The sequence below is a fragment of the Musca domestica genome, unplaced genomic scaffold (genome assembly GCF_030504385.1).
Source record: "Musca domestica strain aabys unplaced genomic scaffold, Musca_domestica.polishedcontigs.V.1.1 48, whole genome shotgun sequence".
NCBI lineage: Eukaryota > Metazoa > Arthropoda > Insecta > Diptera > Muscidae > Musca > Musca domestica.
In genome coordinates this window covers 1,169,289-1,191,392 of record NW_026712340.1, presented here as the reverse complement: position 1 = coordinate 1,191,392, position 22,104 = coordinate 1,169,289, and the positions used below count along the sequence as shown (strand labels likewise).

Below are 22,104 nucleotides of genomic sequence, written 5' to 3'. Positions count from 1 at the left end.
GAATCCAATCTCCCTTTTCGATTGTCTATTGTATTCTAGATTCTGCTCGGAGGATCAATGTTTTAATAATGAAAATAGAATCCAATCTCCCTCTTCGATTGTCAACTTTATTCTCTATTCGTCTCGACTGGAGCAATGTAGAGTGAGAAAAGGAAAGTGGGTGTAGATTCAATTCTGGATTTTATTTTAAAGTATGTTCCTTAAGTACTACTGAAACTAATCTAACTTAACCTAATCGCAGCCACACAAGTCTTCGTATCTATTATTAGATTTAAAAGAAAACATTCAAGTGATCTTGGCTATATACTGGCGCATCGGTATCTGTGTGGTTGGGTTATGATATTTATTATCCTACATATTATCGCATGCGACAGCGCACAAGATCACTGAATTGTACACATGTGATATTTTATGACCACTTGGAAACTGACAATTTTAAAATATTTATTTTTAATGGTTAGATTTCCAAGCGCCTCAACCGCACTCAAAAGTATGTACAAAATATTTTGTACACATTTATTACGGACAAATTTCAGTGTAAAGATGAGGATACATAAGAAGCTTGGATTCATGGCTAGGTATATTAATGTCAAATTATAAGGTAAACGACGACAGGATTTGAATATGGCTCTGATATGTCACAGAATATGCCATGCGAAGACTTCAAGCTGCTTATGTACCCTCACCTTAAGGGTGAAATGACATTAAAGGATTTTTTGACTGGCCGATGACTTAGGCTGGCTTCTTCGTATAGAAACAAGGGAGTTTTAGATTGACTTAGTTCGATTTTGGCCCTTGGCTCCCTTATTCTTTTCCGAAGAAGCCAACCGGTGGCTTATGCCAGTCAGAAAAGCGTTTTATGTATTCTCACCTTTAGTATTTGTTTTAGGACAGAATCCATATACAAGGTATTGGTTATTTTAGCTGGTTATTCTGCAGTTTTAATCCTTACAAACTGGCTTAAAATAAAACGCCATTAAAGAAAATTGCCTTAAAACATGAAGGATATAAAATATCTATTTTTATATGTTTGAGGTCAAGAAAATATAAATAATATATGTCTTTCTGAGTTATGGAACAAATAATAGCTTTAACGTGCCATATATATGGCGAAAATAACAGATTATTTATTGTTTTTATAAAATATGCCACTCGTCATACGTAAATATTTTAGATATAACAATAAGATCGAGCTCGTTGCAAAAGGGTTGCCATATTCGGTTTAGCAAGTGAGACTACCTCTAAAGTCTCTAATCGTAAAAAATCCACCATTGCAACTATGAAAGCTCTTTAAATAATTTTCTTAAAAATCCATGACTATTGGTTCGGAAATCAATGAAAAAATATTCATATTAAATTTTAAAACAATGAAAAAATATGTCATTGGCTAGCTTCTTTGTGAGGGAACAAAGGGGTTTTAGGTTGACTTCGATTCGATTTTCCATTTTGTTCCTGTACGAAGAATCCAACCGATGACTTAAGCCAGTCAGAAAAGCGTTGTATGTATTCTCACCTTTAGAATAATCCTTTATCCCAGCAAAACATAATTTCAACATTTCGCTTGTCACTCTAAAGAAATCTAGGTATTTCAAGGCTAATGCCTCCGTTGTCTGTTGTTATTGTACCATTTAAAAATAAAATTCTGATAACAAAATATGCCTACGTGACCAATATTTCGGCATGATTGGCAAAAATCTTCATATGTCATTTGCATTTTTCATTGTCACTGACCAAGTTCTTCTTAATTTAGATTTATTTATTGTCCATCTTAAATGCAGATGAACTTAATTTTTTAGTCACTTGTTCATTCCCCTGCTGGACGCGACGTTAAAATAGCAGTGGCTCTTTTATCAAAACAATAAAAATATAATTTCGATTCGGATTTGATTAACATTTGTTCCGTATGTCTACGAACAATGGGTCCGGTCACAGAACATTTACCGATAATCGCTAATCGCAATTTATATTGCGTTACTATGACGGGAATGGGAAACACATGCAACGTCAAGGTCAATACGAGGTGTGTGTTCAGAAAGCTATGTTATCATTTCATTTTGCAATCGCTATGTACTTGGCATTGCGGTAAGAGTACATTTTAAACGATGCACGAGAAGATCATACTATTTTTAGGCAACTTTGATTTCCCATTGCCATTTGTCATGCAAAAGCCAAAACGGACTACTAATTGTTTGTTTAGATATCAGCTGTTTGTCAAAAAGATAAACAAAGTATTGAGAATGGATTGAATAAACAAAGAAAGATGAAACATTTATTTCTTCAAAATTTGTTTGCAATGCAATTTTTTTAGAGTTCACTGTGTGTGAACAAACCTACATAGGTGGGAATACAAAAAGCGCTTATCTGGCTGGCTTCTTCGGAAATGAACAAAGGAGCCTGGGGCCAAAATCGAACTAAGTCAACCTAAAACTACTTTGTTTATTTACGAAGAAGCCAGCCGATGACTTAAGCCAGCCAAATATGCGCTTTACGTATTTCCACCCTAAGGAAGACTATCGACTCAATATGTAAAGAGTGAGATGAAAAAATTGCAACCAACTTCAGTCTGCTGTCATTTCTAAGCCACTTGTCTGACAGCTGTTGAAATTATTCCAGTGACAGGTCATTATTTTGTTTACAAGCGTACAAAAGCATTTTGGTGAGAATTTTCCAGAAAAAAAGTTATTCGTGATGGAATTCAAGCGTGATGGTATGATTTACTTATATTTAGCTGGAGAACCACAAGTGGCTATCGTTAGAGCACTCCAGCATGTGAATAAATCTTTTGTGTGTTGTACTATGGCTCGTTACCGTGATAATGGTAGCGTAGCCCGACGTTAAGGAATTGGACGGAAGAAAACAACAATAACAGCAGACTTGGTTCGAAAAGTAAAGAAGCGATTTGATTGAAACCCGCGTCGCAGTGGCTGAAAAATGGCTCGTGAGCTGAACATATCACAATGTTCCATCCGGCAAATATTGAAAAATGAAGTCGGGGTAAAGCCGTAGAAATTCCAAAAAGTGCAAGAACTTACACCGCAACAAAAAGAAAATAGACTCAAAAGAGCTAAAGAGTTGCTTCGCTTGTCCGAAAGTGGTGAACTGCCGAATTTGGTTATCTCCGATGAGAAAACATTCGTTGTCCAGCAGTTTGTAAACAAACAAAATGGTCGTGTTTACTTGCCAAAGAGGTCAGCTGAAAATGTAAACCTACGGTTGGCCACCAGAACTCAAGCGCCGGACATGGTGATGGTGTGGGCCGCCATAACAGCCGATGGCCGCTCTCCAAGAATGGTTAGAAAATGAGGTTCCTCGCTTTATTTCTAGCGCACAATTGCCACAAAAATCTCCGGATACCAATCCATTGGACTATTGTGTCTGGAGTATTTTTGAAAGGAAGGTTGGCACTAAAAACTACCCAAGTGTCGATCATCTTAAGCAAGTGCTTCGCCGGGAATGGACTAAAATACCGCAGAGCAACATTCGGGCAGCGTGTGACGGTTTCATTGGCCGTTTGAAAGGCAAAGGTGAACAATTCGAACAAATTTAAACTTATTCTAATATTCGACGATATTTCCGACATTTTTGCTTTCATTCAATAAAATTTAAAAAAAATGTAAAAGTTATGGCTTTTGACTTTGTTGCATTTTTATATCACCCTGTATGTATATTTAAATACAACTCTGATTCAAGACTGTTTGTCGTGTGTAAAAATGTGGTCATTCAGGAGTTCGTAAATAGAGTTTGAAGCAACCTGTTGTATTTTGCTTTATCCGCAACAATAACTAATGTAAACATAGCCTTAGTTATAATATTTAATCACAGTGATGGAACTCTTTTACTAAATAATGCAACGTTGAATTCCATTTAAGCATCACCACAGCTGACGGCACCTTTTAATGTCAAAACAAGTTGTTGTAATGCTGAATTCGCCCTAAATAAATACAAAACAAAAACAAAGTTTGTTTATGTCTGCTTCACTAAATGTAGTTTTTTTTATATTTCAAAATTTAAGGGCAGTAAAAAAATTAAAAAGAAAATGAAAAATTGTTCCATTTGCAATAAGAAATACCGTGAGTCACGAGAGCTGTGGTTCAGTTGGTCTTATCCAAACCCAGCTTTCTGTGGTCTGTGAAAACTCTTTGTTTGGTTTGGGGAATTTGCATCGGCCCTGTTACCAAGAGGGCTTTTAATGTTGGCGATATTGGTGCTATGTTCTTTCTGTAAAACCATTTGATCGGCAACACTTGCTTCTGTTGTGCCATGTGCTGGAGTCGGTGTAACCTCCGGTTACCAACATTGGCTGGAATATTAGTGGTATTTGTCGATAACGTAGAAGATATTACAGTTGTGGGGTTGTATAAACATTTCGGGGGCTAACTATCAACTTGAGGCTGTTACAATCGTCCCCGAGAGTCGTGTTATTACTTGGCTTCCTTTCCACACACAACATAAAATGTAAACAAACGCCTCGTTTCTGATTGGTTGAAAGCAATTGCCGCAAACTTTAAATTTCTTAAACGAAGTTAGCCATTACGTTATTAAATAACTGCGTTCTAATCGACAGTTTCGCTTCCCATACATTGAATCTAAAAAAGAATAAATTGAAATAAATCATTCAGTGATCTCCATTCTACCATGTTACATTGTAACCACCAGATAAGATTGTTGTGAGCGCTAACAAAGAAAATTTGTTAATCCTCGTTTGTTTTCATTGATGTGCCATTAATATTGGCGCCCAATGCAGAGACCGAGGGCAATACTAAAGGTGAGAATACATAAAACGCTTATTTGACTGGCTTAAGGTGGGAATACATAAAGCGCTTATCTGGCTGACTTCGTCGAAAATTAACAAAGGATTCTAGGCCCAAAATCGAACTAAGTCAACCTAAAACTCCTTTGTTCATCTACGAAGAAGCCAGCCGATGACTTAAGCCAGTCAGATAAGCGCTTTATGTATTTCCACCCTTAAGTCATCGGCTAGCTTCTTCGTAGGGGAACAAAGGGGTTTTAGGTTTACTTAGTTCGATTTTGGGCAGCCGATGACTTAAGTCAGTCAAATAAGTGTTTTATGTATTCTCACCTTAAGAAAATTGTTCCAAAAGTCATGCCATTAAATTTAGTCTACTTAAAATAAATGCGTTTGAAAGAAATCGTAGCATTGTGATCGTTTGAAGTTCACGATTTGTTTTCATATTTCATTGTTCTAATGTAGACGTTTGTTATCAGCAAAGTTAATAATAAATCTAGTGAACAAAATTGATTTGATTGATTTCTGTCTAATATTACAGGAAAACAATAGAAATGGTTATATATTTAATACAAACATTTTTCTTTTGTTCAAATGGGTCTTATCTTATTGAATCTACAGCCTTTTTGATTCGCAATTATATGCGCCATTAAACTCACATTGAGAGATAGAACACGGTTGTGTCATGAAAACACGCTAGATGTACTGGTTTTAAAAATACATGCCATTCGTGTAATTTCTACGTTTTAACCTTAATTTGCAGCAGAAATTTTAGGGGCAGAACAAGGACAAAATCATCACATTCGTCATCGAGTTCCGTTTACTATAGAGAAACATTTCGATTGCTGTTAATTTTTGTATCACTGTAATTTATTTTGTCTACTACTTTTGTGTACATTGCTGTAAACGTATGGTAATAAGAAATTTGAAACAAACGAGTATTTCAAAATAAGTTTTTGTTTTCCTCGGCTTTGGAGTTAGAGGATGTGTACAAAGTGGCATTGATAAGGAAAAATATTCTTTATAAAATCAGTTCTTTATCATTGCCTGAAGCGGAGTGATTCTATTCAAAATAGAATAGTTCTTACATTTTCACCAACTTCTTGTTTCTTTATCTTTTCTCCATTCACAAATCACTACATTAGGTCGTCCCAATTAGGTCGTACATGGCCCAATCATTAGGTCTGTCAAAATACATTTGTTTACATGTGGAATTCGCTGCGAAATATGACAAACTGTCATCATAGAATTGTTTATGCTAAGAATATTGGTATACACAATTCAATTCAAGGTAAAACTTACACCCACGTCGTTCGTGTGTTCCGATCACTTTAAAATGACTAACATTATTAAATCCGGCAAGTCATCCGGTAAATCAGCTGTTTTTAGGCAATTCGCCCATTACACGACCTAATAAATAGGCCTTGAATCACTACATAATTTGTTTTCGATAGCATACTACTATCGTGTACAACTTCGAGTAGAAACAATTCGATAACGACTATGGTGATTAGCGTAAACTACATTACACTGCCGAAGTACTCGGCCCCAGAATGAACGCACTACGCGTCTTTATTGCCCCCTCTCCATCAAGAAATACTAAGTGGCGAATAGAGTTTAAGAATATCGCACTTTTCGTTTCTTTTCTTTTTCAACGTTTGCAACAACACGAAATATAAAATCTGTGGCAATCGAGAGTCATTTCTGTTTTCTGAGGGTTAAAGAATTTGAAAGTAATTGTTGTAGATACTGTTGCATACATTTAGGCATATGCGTTATATAAATTAAATAATGCCATGTTCCTAGGGGAGTACATAAAACAAACCGTTCAGATAACAAACACAGTCAAACTTCTCTAGGAGGCATGGTAGAAAAATACAAGTGATCTGCAAACAAACTTTGGAATTAAAAATATTGAATGATCCGATGATATCCGATTTGCGTCGTATAAGATATAATATAAATATCAATTTATTTTTGACAAAACATTTTAAATTTTTTGACATATCAAAGTTCCCAAGCGTTGATGCATCTGCCGAATTGATACGAAATACTTGGTAATTGAGACAGTTGACCAAAAAGTTTAATTTGAATAAACATAAATGCGGGTTTATTTGGTTGTAAAATATTTATTGATTTTCAGTTGGAATGGAAAATATTGTTTCGGGTCTTAATAAGAGCAACAATGAATGCGGTTCGCCGGAGACCGCATAAAGTATACATATCCCTGATCAGTGTGTGTCTGTCCATCTGTTAAAATAAAAATAGGGCTCGCACTAGTGACATTAGAGCAATGCAATTTTGATATTGGCATTGATATTATTCCTTCTACATTTAGTTATAGAACCCATATGCAAATATTCAGTCTCTTGGAGATTTTAAACCACTTTATAACTTGATCAGCTGTAATCTGACATTCCAGGTTCTTTGTAGGTAGATTAAAGGTGAGAATACATAAAACGCTTATTTGACTGGCTTAAATCATCGTAAAAGAAGAAAGGATTTTAGGGCGACCTACCTCAATGATTTATGCCGGAAAAATCGTATGTGTTTATAGGTGAAAACACATAAAACGCTTTTTTGACTGGTTTCTTCGTAGAGGAACAAAGAAGCTTTAGGTTGACTTAGTTCGATTTTGGCCCTAAGCTCCTTTGTTCTTTTCCAAAGAAACCAGCTGATGACCATGGTAAAAAAGAAGGTAAATTAATTTCAAATAAGCATTCTCATCCCTGCATTTTCTGTAATTTATCTTGTCAAATTTCAATGCATAGAAGACAGGTTCCCATCTCTAATTTATGAATATACCATGGTAGAATTAAGAAGGCAAAGTCTATATGTTTAGTTTTTTTTTCTTCAAAATTATTCATTTGACAACATCTCATTGTCAAATTTTATATGTATTTATAAATCCATTGTATACACAGAAATCAGACATAGGAACCTGTTTTTTATTCAACGAAATTTGGCAAAGTAAATTACAGAAAATGCAGAGATGGATAATCTTATTTTAAATGGCTTTACCTTCTTAATTTTACCATGGAATGTACAATGAATATAAATATACATTTGACAATAAGATATCGTGAAATGTTCAATTTTGAAAAAAATTGTAAACAAATGATTTCTTGTGGTTACTTTGCATGGTAGAAGAATGCAGGAAACAAATTTACTTTTTGAAAAAAAAAAAATAAATTGACATAAGACAAGGTTTTCAAGGTATAAGTTTAACTAAATCAACCTTAACTCCTTTGTTCTTTTACGAAAAAGTCATCCATTGACTTATGTCTCATATATGACAATTAATACCCTTTACTTTAATATATGATAAATAATACTTTTCATCGTGTAATAAAGAAGGTAACGTCATGCAAACATATGTTTGCAATTTTTTGACATTTGACATTTCATTGTCAAAATGTTTATTTACAAATACATTGTCTATACACGAATCTGAGATGGGAACCAGATTTCAATGATGTTAAATTTGACAAGATAAATTAGAGAAAAATACAGAGCTGGATATTATTATTATTTGAAATTGGATTACCATGAGTTATTGACTATGACTCAGAGAAAATCCAACTATATTTTTGTATTTATAAAACCAGTCGGTTTAACTTGTCAATTCCATTGCATATACCTCAAATAAATCCTCATAAAGAATGTTAATCCGGAAATTTTTTTTTTGTAAATATCTTCCATGGTAGAATTTTTTTTAATTATTCGTTTGACAACATCTCATTGTCAAAATTTAAAATTATAAATCCAGTTTATACATAGGAATCAGGGATGGAAAACTCTTATTTTATTCATAGAAATTGGACAAGTTAAACTACAGAAAATGCGGAGATGGATATGCTTATTTGAAATGATGTTACCTTCTTAATTGTACCATGATATCTTCCAGAGTTTTCTACAATGGTTCTTACATGGAAAACGTTTTCATAAAACACGATGTTTAGATTTTTCATTCATATTTTATTATAGTCAAATAATTAGGTGTCAGGTTAAAGTAGAGTCATTGTAGAACAATTCAGTCAGATGCATCAAAGCTTGAAAACATTGATATGTCAAAAAAATTAAATGTCTTTTCAAATATTAGTAGATTTTTATATGTTTTCTTATACGAAGTCATTCGAAGTTTATTATCATACGCGCTTTTCAACAATTTTTACAAATTGAAATAATTTTTCATTCAACATTTTCAATTCCAAAATTAGTTTGACAGTTCATTGTTCCAGCAGCTGTGTCGATGCGTCTACCTATTTTCTTCTAGCATGAGTAGAGTCATTGTAGAAGAATATAGGCAGACGCACCGGCACAGCTGCTGGGACAATGAACTGTCAAATCAATTTGGGAATTTAAAATGTTGAATGAAAAATATTTAAATTTGTAAAAAAAATTGAATAATGCGTATTTTAATAACCTCCGAATGTCGTCGTATAAGAAAACATATACAAATCTACTTATATTTGAAAAGACATATAAAATCTTTTGACATATCAATGATCCCAAGCGTTGATGCATCTATCTGTATTCTTCTACCATGAGTAGAGTTGAGACAATTGCACATTAGCATACCTAAAGACATTGTTCGGAAAGAACATTCCACTTGTGTTTGTTAATAGCTTTGCTTTCATTCAAAATATATGGAATTTTTTTAAATTTTTAAGAAAAAGTGTGCATGGAATCATTTTTAAAGAAACTGGATCCAACACGTGCGTAATTCATCTACCCCCAATTTTCGTCTAAAATTCGTACACAGATAATATCGAAATCGCAAAGTCATTTATCGTTTAATGATTATAATTATTTTAATTTATTGCTCATTAAAATCTTCATCTTCATCATCATCATCTTGAAGACCGGATTGTATAAATTAATCATTCCACAAAATGTTAGTCGAAACACAGAAGTCTACAGAGTTGAATATTGATGTCTAGCACGGGTTTCTTCTCTGACAGATGCTGATGTAAAAAACATCGATTAAATGGTCTTTGAACCTCTTACTCATAGCGTTCGCTTTATTTGGTGTTTATTTATATTTTTCGATACAACCCTTTTCTGGTATTTTGTTTTGGTTATACATTGTTGTTTTGGAAAACAAAACACTAAAAGCAAAAGCGCGAAACAAGTTTCACTTCTTAGCCGGACACAATTATTTGGTTGTCACTGTAAATTGCGATAGAGCCCAGCTTACTTTTGTGTTGATAGTCCCCAAAGCCACAAACATAAGAATTAGTACATTTTCGGATCGTCAGCCAAAAACACATATATCGGCAAAAATTCGGCGCTATCAATTGTATCAATGACATCGAACATGCATCGAAATTCGCTGGCAACTGCTGACCTATTAAGTCCCTCGGCCATGGACTACAGCATTTTCCATCGCACCACAAACGATGCGTCAATTAATTTACAATTCAATGAATTAACTTATGAAACTGAAAGTAATTGAAATTTTTGATTTGTTTTGTTTTTATGTTCTATTGAAATTTCAAAAATAAAAAAAGAAGAAAGAAAAAAATTAGGAAAATAAATTTTATTAAGTGTTAAGTTGTTTTGAATTAATTTAAAAGTATTGTGAATATTTTTATAAAAACATATAATTTTTTAATATTTATTTCCAAGATTCCAAAATATTAGTGAATGGTGTAAGTGGAATATTTCGTGCCAATGAATTGACAGCCATTATTGGTCCTTCCGGATGTGGCAAAACAACATTATTAAATCTGTTGTCCGGATATAGGTAAGTTTGAAATACTTAATATGACATAAACTAAAAAAGTGTATAGCATGGTAGAAGAATATAGGTAGACGCTTCGACACAGCTGCTTGGACAATGAACTGTCAAACCAATTTTGGAATTGAAAATGTTGAATGAAAAATTATTTAAATTTGTAAAAAAAAAAACGCGAATTATAATAGCCTCCGAATAACGTAGTATAAGAAAGTATATAAAAATCTACTTATATTTCAAAAACCCATTTAAATTTTTTTGACATATCAATGCTCCCAAGCGTTGATGCATCTACCTGTATTCTTCTGCCATGGTGTATAGGAAATGTGATAATGGACATAAATATATAAACAAATATATGACTTACAGTACGTTTACATATAAATGGGTTAACCCACTAGATTTGGATTAAAATTTTCATATCCATTGCTTATACTTCAAACAAATCCTCTTAAACTAGGTTAACCCTGCCAAAAGTTCCAACGTAAACACATGGTAGAAGAATACAGGTAGTCGCATCGACACAGCTGCTGGGACAATGAACTGTCAAACTGATTTTGGAATTTAAAATGTTGAATGAAAAATTATTGAAATTTGTAAAAATTATTATTATAACAATCTCCGATTTGCATCGTATAAGAAAACATTTTAAAATCTACTCATTTTTGACAAAATATTTTAAATTTTTTGACATATCAATGTTGATGATGCATCTACCTATATTCTTTTACCATGCGTAAACATAACATACTAATTTTATTTAATGGTAGAAGAATACAGGTAGATGCATCAACGCTTGGCAACGAATGTTTTCTCATTGGAGAAACCCAAATTCGTCAGTTCACCACTTTCGGCCAAGCGGAGCTACTCTTTAGCTCTTTTGAGTCTATTTTCTTTCTGTTGCGGTGTAAGTTTTTGCACTTTTTGGAATTTCAATGGCTTTACCCCGAGCTTATTTTTCAATATTTGCCGAATGGAATATTGCGATATGTCTAGCTCCCGAGCCATTTTTCGGCCACTGAGACACGGGTTTCGATCAAGTCGCTTCTTTACTTTTTGAACCATTTGTTCCGTCCACTTCTTTGACGTCTGGCTACGCTACCAGTATCACGGTAACAAACGATGGTACGAGGCATAAAGGATTCATTCACATTTTAATGCTGGAGTGCTCTAAAGATAACCACTTGTGGTTTTCCAGCCAAATATAAAGAAATCACACTCTCACGCTTGAATTCCATCACGAATAACTTTTTTTCTGGAAAATTCTCACCAAAATGCTTTTGTATGCTTGTAAACAATATAATGAGCTGTCACTGGAATAATTTTAACAGCTGTCAGACGAGTGGCTTAGAAATGAGAGAAGTCTGAAGTTGGTTGCAGTTTTTTCATCTCACCCTGTATATTTATTGTGATTGCACACGTATCGGAGTTACCCCGGGTAAAGATTTTGTATGTAAACGTACTTTAAAAGCCTTATCTACACCGAACATGTTTTCGTAAACAGCGTTATTTAGATTGTCATTTTTTTTTTGATTAAATGACAGTTCGCCGAAAAACACGTAATATATGTATTATTTTTTGTACTGTTCCAAAAATTACCATATACACATAACAAACTCATATTATAGTTATGTTCCAGAACTAAAGATTTTCTACTATTTTACATATTTTGACCAAAAATCCAAACTTCAAAATATTTCCTTATCTTTAAATAATAGAATTTCTTCTTTTCATGATTTTAAGTTTCACAACATCTTATCTATATACACAAATCTGAGATGTGAACCTGAGAATACCGAGATGGATATGCTTATTTGATATGACTTTAACTTCTAAGGGTGGAAATACATAAAGCGCATATTTGGCTGGCTTCTTCGTAGATGAACAAAGGAGTTTTAGGTTGACCTAGATCGATTTTGGCCCTAGGCTTCTTTGGTCATTTTCGAAGAAGCCAGCCAGATAAGTGCTTTATGTATTCCCACCTTAAATGTTACCAAAGTCGTTAGAAATTTTCTAATTGAAATTCATCAAACATGAAAATCCAGGTAACCCTTTAATAGGGTAATTAATTAAAACTTAATATTGCGTTCACTTAAATATGCTTGCAGCTTTACTTTTTATTTGGGAGCAGGAACAGTGTTTGCATATTAATTAGCAAAAAACGGTAAAATGAGTAGCTTTCTGCATGTTTTAGAGCGGAACTTTTTCCATAGTAAAATTCAAAAGCACTTGTTATGTCTTCTTTGATGGTACATGTGTACATTTCGAATATTTATTATTCAAATAGTTTGGAAAGATTTAGAAATGTTATGTAGATTTTGTTTTGAATTTTAAGCGTTGTCTACGTCATTCACATAATTTATTCATACGATCACTAGAATATTCTCTTTTGAATAACATCTTGAACTTTTGTTTTGTTTTTATTTCCGCTTTAGTATTCTCAGTTTTCCATCTCTTAACTAATTTACATATATCCACATTTACCTCTTAACATATGTATTTTGTGGCGGCATATTGACATCATTTGTCTTATTGTCAAAAGAAAACAAAAGTTATTTTAATGAAATTGAATTAAATCAGAGTGCCTCAAAATTATTATTATCTTTATAATGATAATAATAATTTTTTAAGGCACTTTGATTTAATTCGATTTCATTAAAATAAATTTAACATTTAATTGAATGAATATTAATAAAAACATATGTCAATTGGGGTCCTTAACTTTGATTTGGGGGTTTGAAAAGTTTTATTTTTACATTTACAAATTGGTCCTTCACCTCTTTCCATTAATTTCATTTTGCATTGGCATTATCTTCTTACACGTGTCTTAAATTTATTATATTTTTGCCAAATTTTTAAATATATTATTTTTGCTATGGGTAATTATTTGAAATTATAATCAATCATTATTAAAATTTTAAAATTTTTATTTTAATTACATATGTTTTCGAAATGAATAGAAAGTGCAAATAAATTTTTTTATGAAAAAAGAAAAATAACGTCATGTTTTATTTTGGACCAAAATGTTGGGAACATGGTAGAAGAATATACTTAGATGCATCAACGCTTGGGAACATTGATATGTCAAAATTTTTAAAATGTTTTATGAAAATTAAGTGGATTTTTAAATGTTTTTTTATACGACGCAAATCAGAGGTTGTTATAATATGCATTTTTAAAAAATTTTAATAATTTTTCATTAAACATTTTCAATTCCAAAATCGGTTTGACAGTTCATTGTCCCAGCAGCTGTGTCGATGCGACTACCTGTATTCTTCTGCCATGGTTGGGAAATGATTTTTGGCATAACGATTGTTACATGTCGTCTAATGCGCCCTTGTGCTGCGGGGATTAACTTAAGGCTCTATCAGACGATATGTTTTGTGAATATATAAAATTAAATTTGCGATAAGAAGTCATTCATAAAGTATTATATAATTTTAGAAAATGTAATATAATTACAATGCAACCAAAGGATAAAAAAACATGCAAGTGCGTAATGGCAAGAATTAGGAGTCATAAGTAATATGTCAATTTTGACATATATACGGAAATACACATGGATAATAAAAGTGGCAAAGTACACAAAACTCTTTTTTGATTGGCTTAAGTCATCGGCTGGCTTCTTCGTAGAGGAACAAAGGAGTTTTAGGTTGACTTAGTTCGATTTTGTCCTTACGCTCCTTTGTTCTTGAAGAAGCTTGCCGATGGCTTTAGCCAATGAAAAAAGCGGTTTATGTATTCTCACCTTTACTTTCTTTTGATGGTTTACATTTTTTAAATAAATTATTATATTTAGAATATTCTTGAATATCATTAAATCATCTTGAATAGTAGAATGTTTTTGTTTCTCGAAGGTCCACCTTTTCTGACACAAAAGTGCGTTTGCAATGTTGAAGGTTATCCGTCTGGTTTTAATAAATCTAATCTTGTGGGTTTATTTCCCTGCATAACAATTAGATCCCTATCTTCGATTTGTGTATTTACAATGGAATAATAAATATAAATTTTGACAATGAGAATTTCTCAAATAAATAATTTAGAATGAATTGTAAACATATTATTACATGACTTTACCTTCTTGATTCTACCATGTATATGCCTCTAGGAGTATATAAATGCCGATCAGCTGATGATTGTTTATGTTAGCCCTGGTCAACAAAGTTGATAATAGGATTGTTATAACATAAATCATCGGATGTCAAATGTATGAGGATGCATCTAAACGATCTAGAGATGAGGTTTAAATTATAAGAACAAAAGAGAAGAAAAGAACAAAGGAGCCTAGGGCCGAAATCGAACTAAGTCAACCTAGAACTCTTTTGTTCCTCTACGAAGAAGCCAGCCGATGGCTTAAAGTGAAAGTACATAAAAGGCTTTTTTGATTGGCTTAAGTCATCGGCTGGCTTCTTCGTAGAGGAACAAAGCAAAGACCTAAAATGGTAAAGACTGGACAAAATGCATAATGAAAAAATAGTTAATATAAAAAATATATAGAGGCGCTGCTCACAACAGTGACATGTTAGCATAAAATTTATATTTACAGAGCAATTTTAAGAATAAAATTTTCTGTAAACCAAAAATTTGAACTAAAAAATGCATTACACTGACGTTTGAATATTGCATTTGCTGTTAAAACAACTTAACATTGGTGATTATGTTGTTATGATATCGTAACAACAGAGGTGACAATATTTTGACTCTGTCTTGTCCCATCTTTATACTTCTATGTCTTTGCACAAAGGAGTTCTAGGGTGACTTAGTTCGTTTTCGGCCCTAGGCTCTTTTTTTTTTTGGCCTTTGTTTTATACGAAGAAGCCAGTCGATGACTTAAGCCATTCAGAAAAGCGTTTTATGTATTCTCACTTTAATTGTTTATTTACGTTTTTTCGTACCTCTTTTTGTTTTATGGCGAACAAATTGTTTCTTCTTGACAAATCTTGTGTGTGCTTGCAAGTTTGTGCAAGAAGCTCATAAAATCTTAAAAAATAATTGCATTTCGACCTAAGGTGTAGATACAGAGAACATTTTTCCACTGGCTTAGGAATGCGTTCAAATGCGCCTTTAAGGTGGGAATACATAAAGCGCTTATCCGTTTACTCCCGTTTAACTTCACATTTTTCTTGCAAACTCTCAGTAAAAGATCAGTTTGCCTGTCTTTCTCGACTCGCTGTCTTTTGCAGAACTTTTCGGCCAGGGTAACCAGACATACTTATTATTATCACTGACGCAGTGACCAAGGTCATATTTCCAATGCTGAAGTTCATGCCTTATCAATTTCAGCTAAAAAAAATATAAGCTGTCCAGAAACCGGGGTACAATTTACATTGACATGTGATTATTTCAGGTGATCATTAATTTTCAAAAAAGACAACAAATTTCATGTAGTGTAATTATTTGAAATTATTTTTTAATGAGCACTGCACGAAGTACTGAATAGGAGATTGATAACCCAAATGAATGGTTCAATGAGCAAGGTAAATCAATTTGATGCTCTTTGTTATTGTTGTTGTTGGAAACAACAATAGAAAGTAATTAAAACGTTTGAAATTTGCGAGACACGTCACAGATAACCTATTGGACAATGATGTGCGATTAGGTCCCGCAATGCAACCAAAAGAAATAAAGGCGCTTACTGGCTGAAGTCATCGCCTTGCTTTTTCGTAAAAGAACAAAGGAAGAGGATACATAATACGCCTTTTTGACTAGTTTAAGTCATCGGCTGTCTTATTCGTAGAGGAATGGAATTTAAGGTTGACATAGTTCGATTTCGGCCCTACGCTCATTTTTTCTTTTCCGAAGAAGCCAGTCAAAAAAGCGCTTTACCTTTATGGACTAAATGGCTGAAGTCAACGACTGCCTTCATCAAAAAAGAACAAAGGAGCTAAGGGAAAAAATCAAACTAAGTCAACCTAAAAGACAGCCTATGACTTAAGCCTGTCAAAAAAGCGTTTTATGTATTCTCAACTTAAAATTGAACTAAGGGTGGAAATACACAAAGCGCATATTTGACTGACTCAAGTCATCGCCTGGCTTCTTTGTAGATGAACGAAGGATTTTTCGGTTGACTTAAGCTGGAAATACATAAAGCGCTTATCTGGCTGGCTTAAGTCATCGGCTGGCTTCTTCGGAAATGAACAAAGGAGCTCAGGGCCAAAATCGAACTAAGTCAACCTAAAACTCCTTTGTTCATCTACGAAGAAGCCAGCCGATGACTTAAGCCAGCCAAATATGCTCTTTATGTATTTCCAGCCTTAGTTCGATTTTGGCCCTAGGCTCCTTTGTTCATTCCGAAGAAGCCAGCCGGTGGCTTAAGCTGGGAATACATAAAGAGCGTATTTGGCTGGCTTCTTCGTAGAGGAACAAAAGAGTTTTAGGTTGACACAGTTCGATTTTGGCCCTAGGCTCCTTTGTTCATTTCCGAAGAAGCCAGCCGATGACTTAACCCTGCCAACTAAGCGCTTTTTGTATTCCCACCTTAAGCCAGCCAGATAAGCGCTTTATGTATTCCCACCTTAAAGGCGCATTTGAACGCATTCCTAAGCTCGAAATACGATTATTTTTTAAGATTTTATGAGCTATCGGTATTTTTAAGAAGCAAATTTTATACTGGGTACATTTCTACTATCCTCCACCCTTTAAATTTTGTTTCTGCCCTTACTTACAGAATACGCAAAACCTCTGGCGAAATATTGGTCAATGGCGAACAACAAGATATGCAGCGGTTTCGTAAAATTGCCCGTTATGTCCTGCAAGATGATCACATTAGTCCCTATTTTACACTCATGGAAACGATGATGTTTGCCTCCGAACTTAAGATGGACACCAAATACAGTCGGGAACAGCGACAAAAAGTTATCCATGACATTTTAGATATTTTCGATTTGGGATCACATGTCGATACGTTGATTGCCAACTTGTCGGGAGGACAACGTAAACGTCTGTGCATTGCTCTGGAATTGATCGATAATCCTTCAGTATTATTTTTAGATGAACCAACAACGTAAGTTTAACACTTGTTGTTTCAATATTTGTTTAATGATTTTCCTTTTTTAGGGGTCTCGATGAATTCTCCGCCTCACAATGCATACGTCTGTTGAAAAAATTAGCCAAATGTGGCAGAACCATAATTTGTTCACTACACTGTCCATCGGCCACTTTGTTTCAAATGTTCGACAAAGTCTATGCCATGTCCAAGGGTCAGTGTATTTTTCAGGGAGCGGTAAATGATATTGTGCCATATCTGCAACAATTCGATTTGAATTGTCCTCAGACATATAATCCCACGGATTTCAGTAAGTATTCTCACAGAAATTTCTGAATAATTATTAAAAAATATGCAAAAAATGGTAATAATGTGTGGCAGATAGATGCAGTTTTAAGGATAGAATACATAAGACGCTTTTTGTTACTGGCTTAAGTCATCGGCTTGCTTCTTCGGAAAATGACAAAGGAGCGTGGGGTCAAAATCGAACTAAGTCAACCTAAAACTCCTTTGTTCCTTTACGATGAAGCCAACTGATGACTTACGCTAGTCAAAAAAGCGTCTTATGTATTCTCACCTTTAAACTTAAAAAAAAAACGTTTTTTTTTTTGACCGGCTAAAATTATCGACTGGCGTCTTCGTAGAGGAACAAATGAGTTTTAGGTTGACTTAGTTCGATTTTGGCCCTAGGCTCCTTTGTTTATTTCCGAAGAAGGCAGCCCATGACTTAAGCCAGTCAAAAAGCGTCTTATGTATTCTCACCTTAAGGGACGCGCATGGTAGAATAATACAGGTAGATGCATTTGGCATTTGGAACACTGATATGTCAAAAATTTTAAAATGTTTTTTTTTTTTTAAATAATTAGATTTTTATTGGTTTCCATATACAACACCAGTCGGAGGTTGTTATGATATGCCTGTTAAGCAATTCAACAATTAAAATAATTAAAAATATGAATAATTTTTCGTTCAAAATTTCCAGTTTCAAAATTGGTTTGACTGTTCATTGTCCAGCAGCTGTGTAGATGCGACTACCTATATTATTTAGCCATGTTTATTGGTAGAAGAACAACTTTTAGGTTGTCTTAGTTCAATATCAGCCCATAGTTTAAACTAATTCACCCTAATTCCTTTATTCCTTGAGAAAACAAGCCAGCCGTTGACTTATGCCAGAAAAGAAAAAGATATATCCCCAACGGTCAGCTATTTTTCACATGTGGATTTCTATAAAAGATAATAAAGGGATTTAGGGAGGCCTATGCCAAATTATCGGCCAAATTTGAACTAGTTCAAACTTAGTTCATCTTAAAAGGTGAGCATCAATACTTGCAACGTCTAAAGCATGGCCCAACTATGGTAAATTTAGGAAGGTAAAGTCATTTCAAATAAGCACATCCATCTCTGGATTTTCTGTAATTTACCTTTTTATTTATTGACAAAATTGTAAACATTGCATGGCGCAATAACTGTTCCTGCAAATATCAAATACTCCTTTGCTCTTTTACGAATAAACCAACCGATGACTGAGAAGAGAATACATAAAACGCTTTTTGGACTGGCTGGCTTCTTCGTAATTGAACTAAGGAGTTTTAGGTTGTCATAGTTCTTGTTCTTTTACAAAGGAGCCAGCCAATGACTTAAGTCAGTCAAAAAAGTGTTTTATGTATTCTCACCTTTAAGCCAGTTAAACAAGCCCTTTATTTATTCTCACCTTAAGGAAGTTTCATTCTCTTTTCCAAGAAAACTGAGAAAAGTAAACAGACACAATCTTTGCCTTAACTTGCAAGTAATCAGCCGATTTGTCAAAACGAAAAAAATTGTCCGCCATTAAAAAATGAAACACACAAAAAATAAAAATGAGCCGAAAAACAAAAGAATAAAGGTAAGAATACATAATTGTCTGGCTTAAGTCAACTTCTGGCTTCTTCGTAGAGGAACAAAGGAGTTTTAGGTTGACTTAGTTCGATTTTGGCGCTTTGTTCTTTTCCGAAGAAGCCAGCCAATTATGTATTCAATGTCCGTCCGTCTGTCCGTCTGTGAAAATCACTCTAGCTTCCGAACGAAATGAAGTAGGTTGATAAAATATTACTCAAATGTGTATTATGTCTACAGGACTTTTGGTATTGCAAATGGGCCATGTAGGTTCACGTCTTCGTATAGCCCCCATATAACGGTACCTCCCGATATGCGGTATTTTGATGTTTTTAGAGACATTATTTATCGGAACTATTTCAAACTTAGTATTTGAAGTTCGTAATGGATACTACAGCCTATGCCAGAAAATTGACTGTGCAGGTCCACGTTTTATAACCCCCAATGGTACTTCCTATATTCGGTATTTTAAAGATTTTAGCTGCATTATAAACAGATTTTTTTCAAGTTTCGCATTTGAATATTGTAATAGCTTGTGACAAAAGTTGCCCATGCAGGTCCACTCCGTCGTATAGACCTTAATTCGGTATTTCTAAACAGTAACCGTACATTTGGTATTTTTAAACAGAATTTTTAACGCATTTTATTTATATATTTATTTATTTATTTTTTTTTTTTTTGAAATTGCCAAATTTGGCCGATCTTACAGCTTTTTTACTTGTTTTCCCTAAAATTGTCTTCCAACGTCCAGTATTAATTCATTAATAATATTAATTCATTTTATTTTCACTTTGTTAAGTTATCGTACACACCTAGTGTCTCGTCCGTTAAAAAATACAGGGTGATTGTGTTAAGTTTTTCATGTAAATATAAACAGGGTAACTACGTATTTACATACAGGGTGTTATGGAAATATTTAAAATAATCTCAAATGAATTAATCAATAACAACGGTTGTGTTAATAATTAATTATATAATTTTTCTGCCTTTTTCGTTTTTATTAAAACAGTTATCGAAGTGGCCACAAAAACCTATGGCGATTTCCAAAAAGAACTGGTTGCAACAATTCAAAATGGAAAAATTGTAAAATGGCAAGCAGTTCCATCAAATAAATGTGACAATTATGATATCTTGCATCCAAAACTATTGGAAGCCAAACCCAATTTGGATAATACTGCAGGTGTTAAGAAAAAATATCCATCAATATACCGGAATTCATGGTTCAGTGAATTTAAAATTTTATTTTTACATATACTGCATCAAATGTGGCGTGACAAGGTAAGGTGTTTCGGAAATCCTGTGTTGATAAAATAAATAATATTGAATTTTCTTCATTCCAGGCAAATTGTAAACTCAGAATTGTTATACATATCCTGTGTTCGCTTTTAATTGGTTTCACCTATACGGAGGTTACAAGTAATGCCACGGTTAGCATTTTCACTTATCATCTGTCGATGATAGTTATTATCAAATTTTTCTTCCTTCCGATGGTACCGTTGCTGGCATGTGGTAAGTGTATTTCCAGCTAAATTTTTGGGTTGAGGTGTCGGTAATCTTTAGAATAATTAGCCTGTTCTAGAACTGTAAGAATGTAAGTTTTTACTACGATAACCGATTTTCCCTTTATGATAACGGAAAAAATGCAAAACTAGTAGATTCTAGCATGTTCTGGAACAGACCAAATGTTGAGTTCAAGGTTTGTGCACAAATCAAGATTAGTTAAATTAATTGTTTTAAATTCAAAATTGTTTAACTTTTAAAAATTACACATATTTTAGTGCCCCGTGACATGATGTATCTGCGGCGGGAATACTTTAATCAATGGTATCGTTTAAGTGCTTATTTTATGGCCTTAATTAGTGCCCAACTGCCCATGCTTAGCTCAATGGCGGTGGTGGGTTCAGCAATTATATATTTCACCAGTGGTCAGCCCGTTGAGTTGTATCGCTTTATGTTCTTTGTGGGAATCTCGTTTCTAGTATCTCTGATGGCATCAAGTTTCGGCATACTTTTCGGTTCCAGATTCAATGTGGTGGTAAGGAAACTTGAAAACAATTCGATTTAATTAAAAATTATATCTCATTAATTATGTTTTCTATCATTTTTTCTAGCACGCCCTCTTCCTGGCGCCCTATGTCATGGTATTAATGGTTGTGATTGCTTCCTATACTGCGGAACGTAACAACCTCTCCCTGTGGGAACAACTGATGGTCTACAGTAGTTTCTTAAAATATGCCGTCGATGGTTATCTTTATACTTTATTGGATTTTAATCGTCCCGATTTCCCTTGCCCCTCCAACCAGCTGTTTTGTATGACCTCTAAACCGAAATATATTCTCAAATTAGCTGGTAATTTAAAACCAAGTTATATTTTCTCAGTTCTAGGTTTATTTTCATTCTATTTGTTATTTACATTCCTGTCATATGCAATATTTAAACATAGATTGGCATATCATAGACAATCGAACGGGAAAATATCCAAAGCTTTAAGTAAAATATTTAGTTTTAAATTAGTTAAAGTTTAAGTGAAATTTATATTTAATGTATTATTTAAAAATTAATATAAGTTTTAGAATATAGAAAATATATTTTTTTATTCCAAAAATTATGTTACTACCCACTTAATGCAAAGGACTTGCGTGTGAACAGCTGTTTATTAGCGAAGTAAGCTTTGATGACAAGGTAATTAGAGTTGCCAACGCATTATGCTAGAGGACAAAATCTAAAAATGGCCTTCAAACTGCAAATGAAACTGTCACA

The 22,104-nt window shown here is 33.7% G+C and overlaps 2 protein-coding genes across 2 annotated transcripts in view; one reads left to right on the top strand and one right to left on the bottom strand.

Annotated features, from left to right (window-relative positions):
* LOC101891682 (activin receptor type-1) overlaps window positions 1–22,104 on the bottom strand; it is a 174,920-nt gene that overhangs the window by 99,583 nt on the left and 53,233 nt on the right. The gene's annotated exons all lie outside the window — the stretch shown is intronic.
* Window positions 9,635–21,959, top strand: LOC101897891 (ATP-binding cassette sub-family G member 4). Its single transcript, XM_020038703.2, has 8 exons — window positions 9,635–10,197; window positions 10,379–10,496; window positions 17,155–17,490; window positions 17,544–17,782; window positions 20,354–20,622; window positions 20,685–20,853; window positions 21,123–21,379; window positions 21,456–21,959. Exons 1-8 carry the CDS (start codon window positions 10,056–10,058, stop codon window positions 21,867–21,869), a joined length of 1,944 nt encoding a protein of 647 aa, XP_019894262.1. The 5' UTR covers window positions 9,635–10,055; the 3' UTR covers window positions 21,870–21,959.

Excerpts from the sequence above, each read along its gene's own strand:
- LOC101897891 (XM_020038703.2), top strand. The coding sequence starts at position 10,056 with ATGACATCGAACATGCATCGAAATTCGCTGGCAACTGCTGACCTATTA. Across the intron at positions 17,783-20,353 it reads ATATAATCCCACGGATTTCA|TTATCGAAGTGGCCACAAAA; the intron begins GTAAGTATTCTC and ends TTATTAAAACAG. Across the intron at positions 20,854-21,122 it reads GGTACCGTTGCTGGCATGTG|TGCCCCGTGACATGATGTAT; the intron begins GTAAGTGTATTT and ends CACATATTTTAG.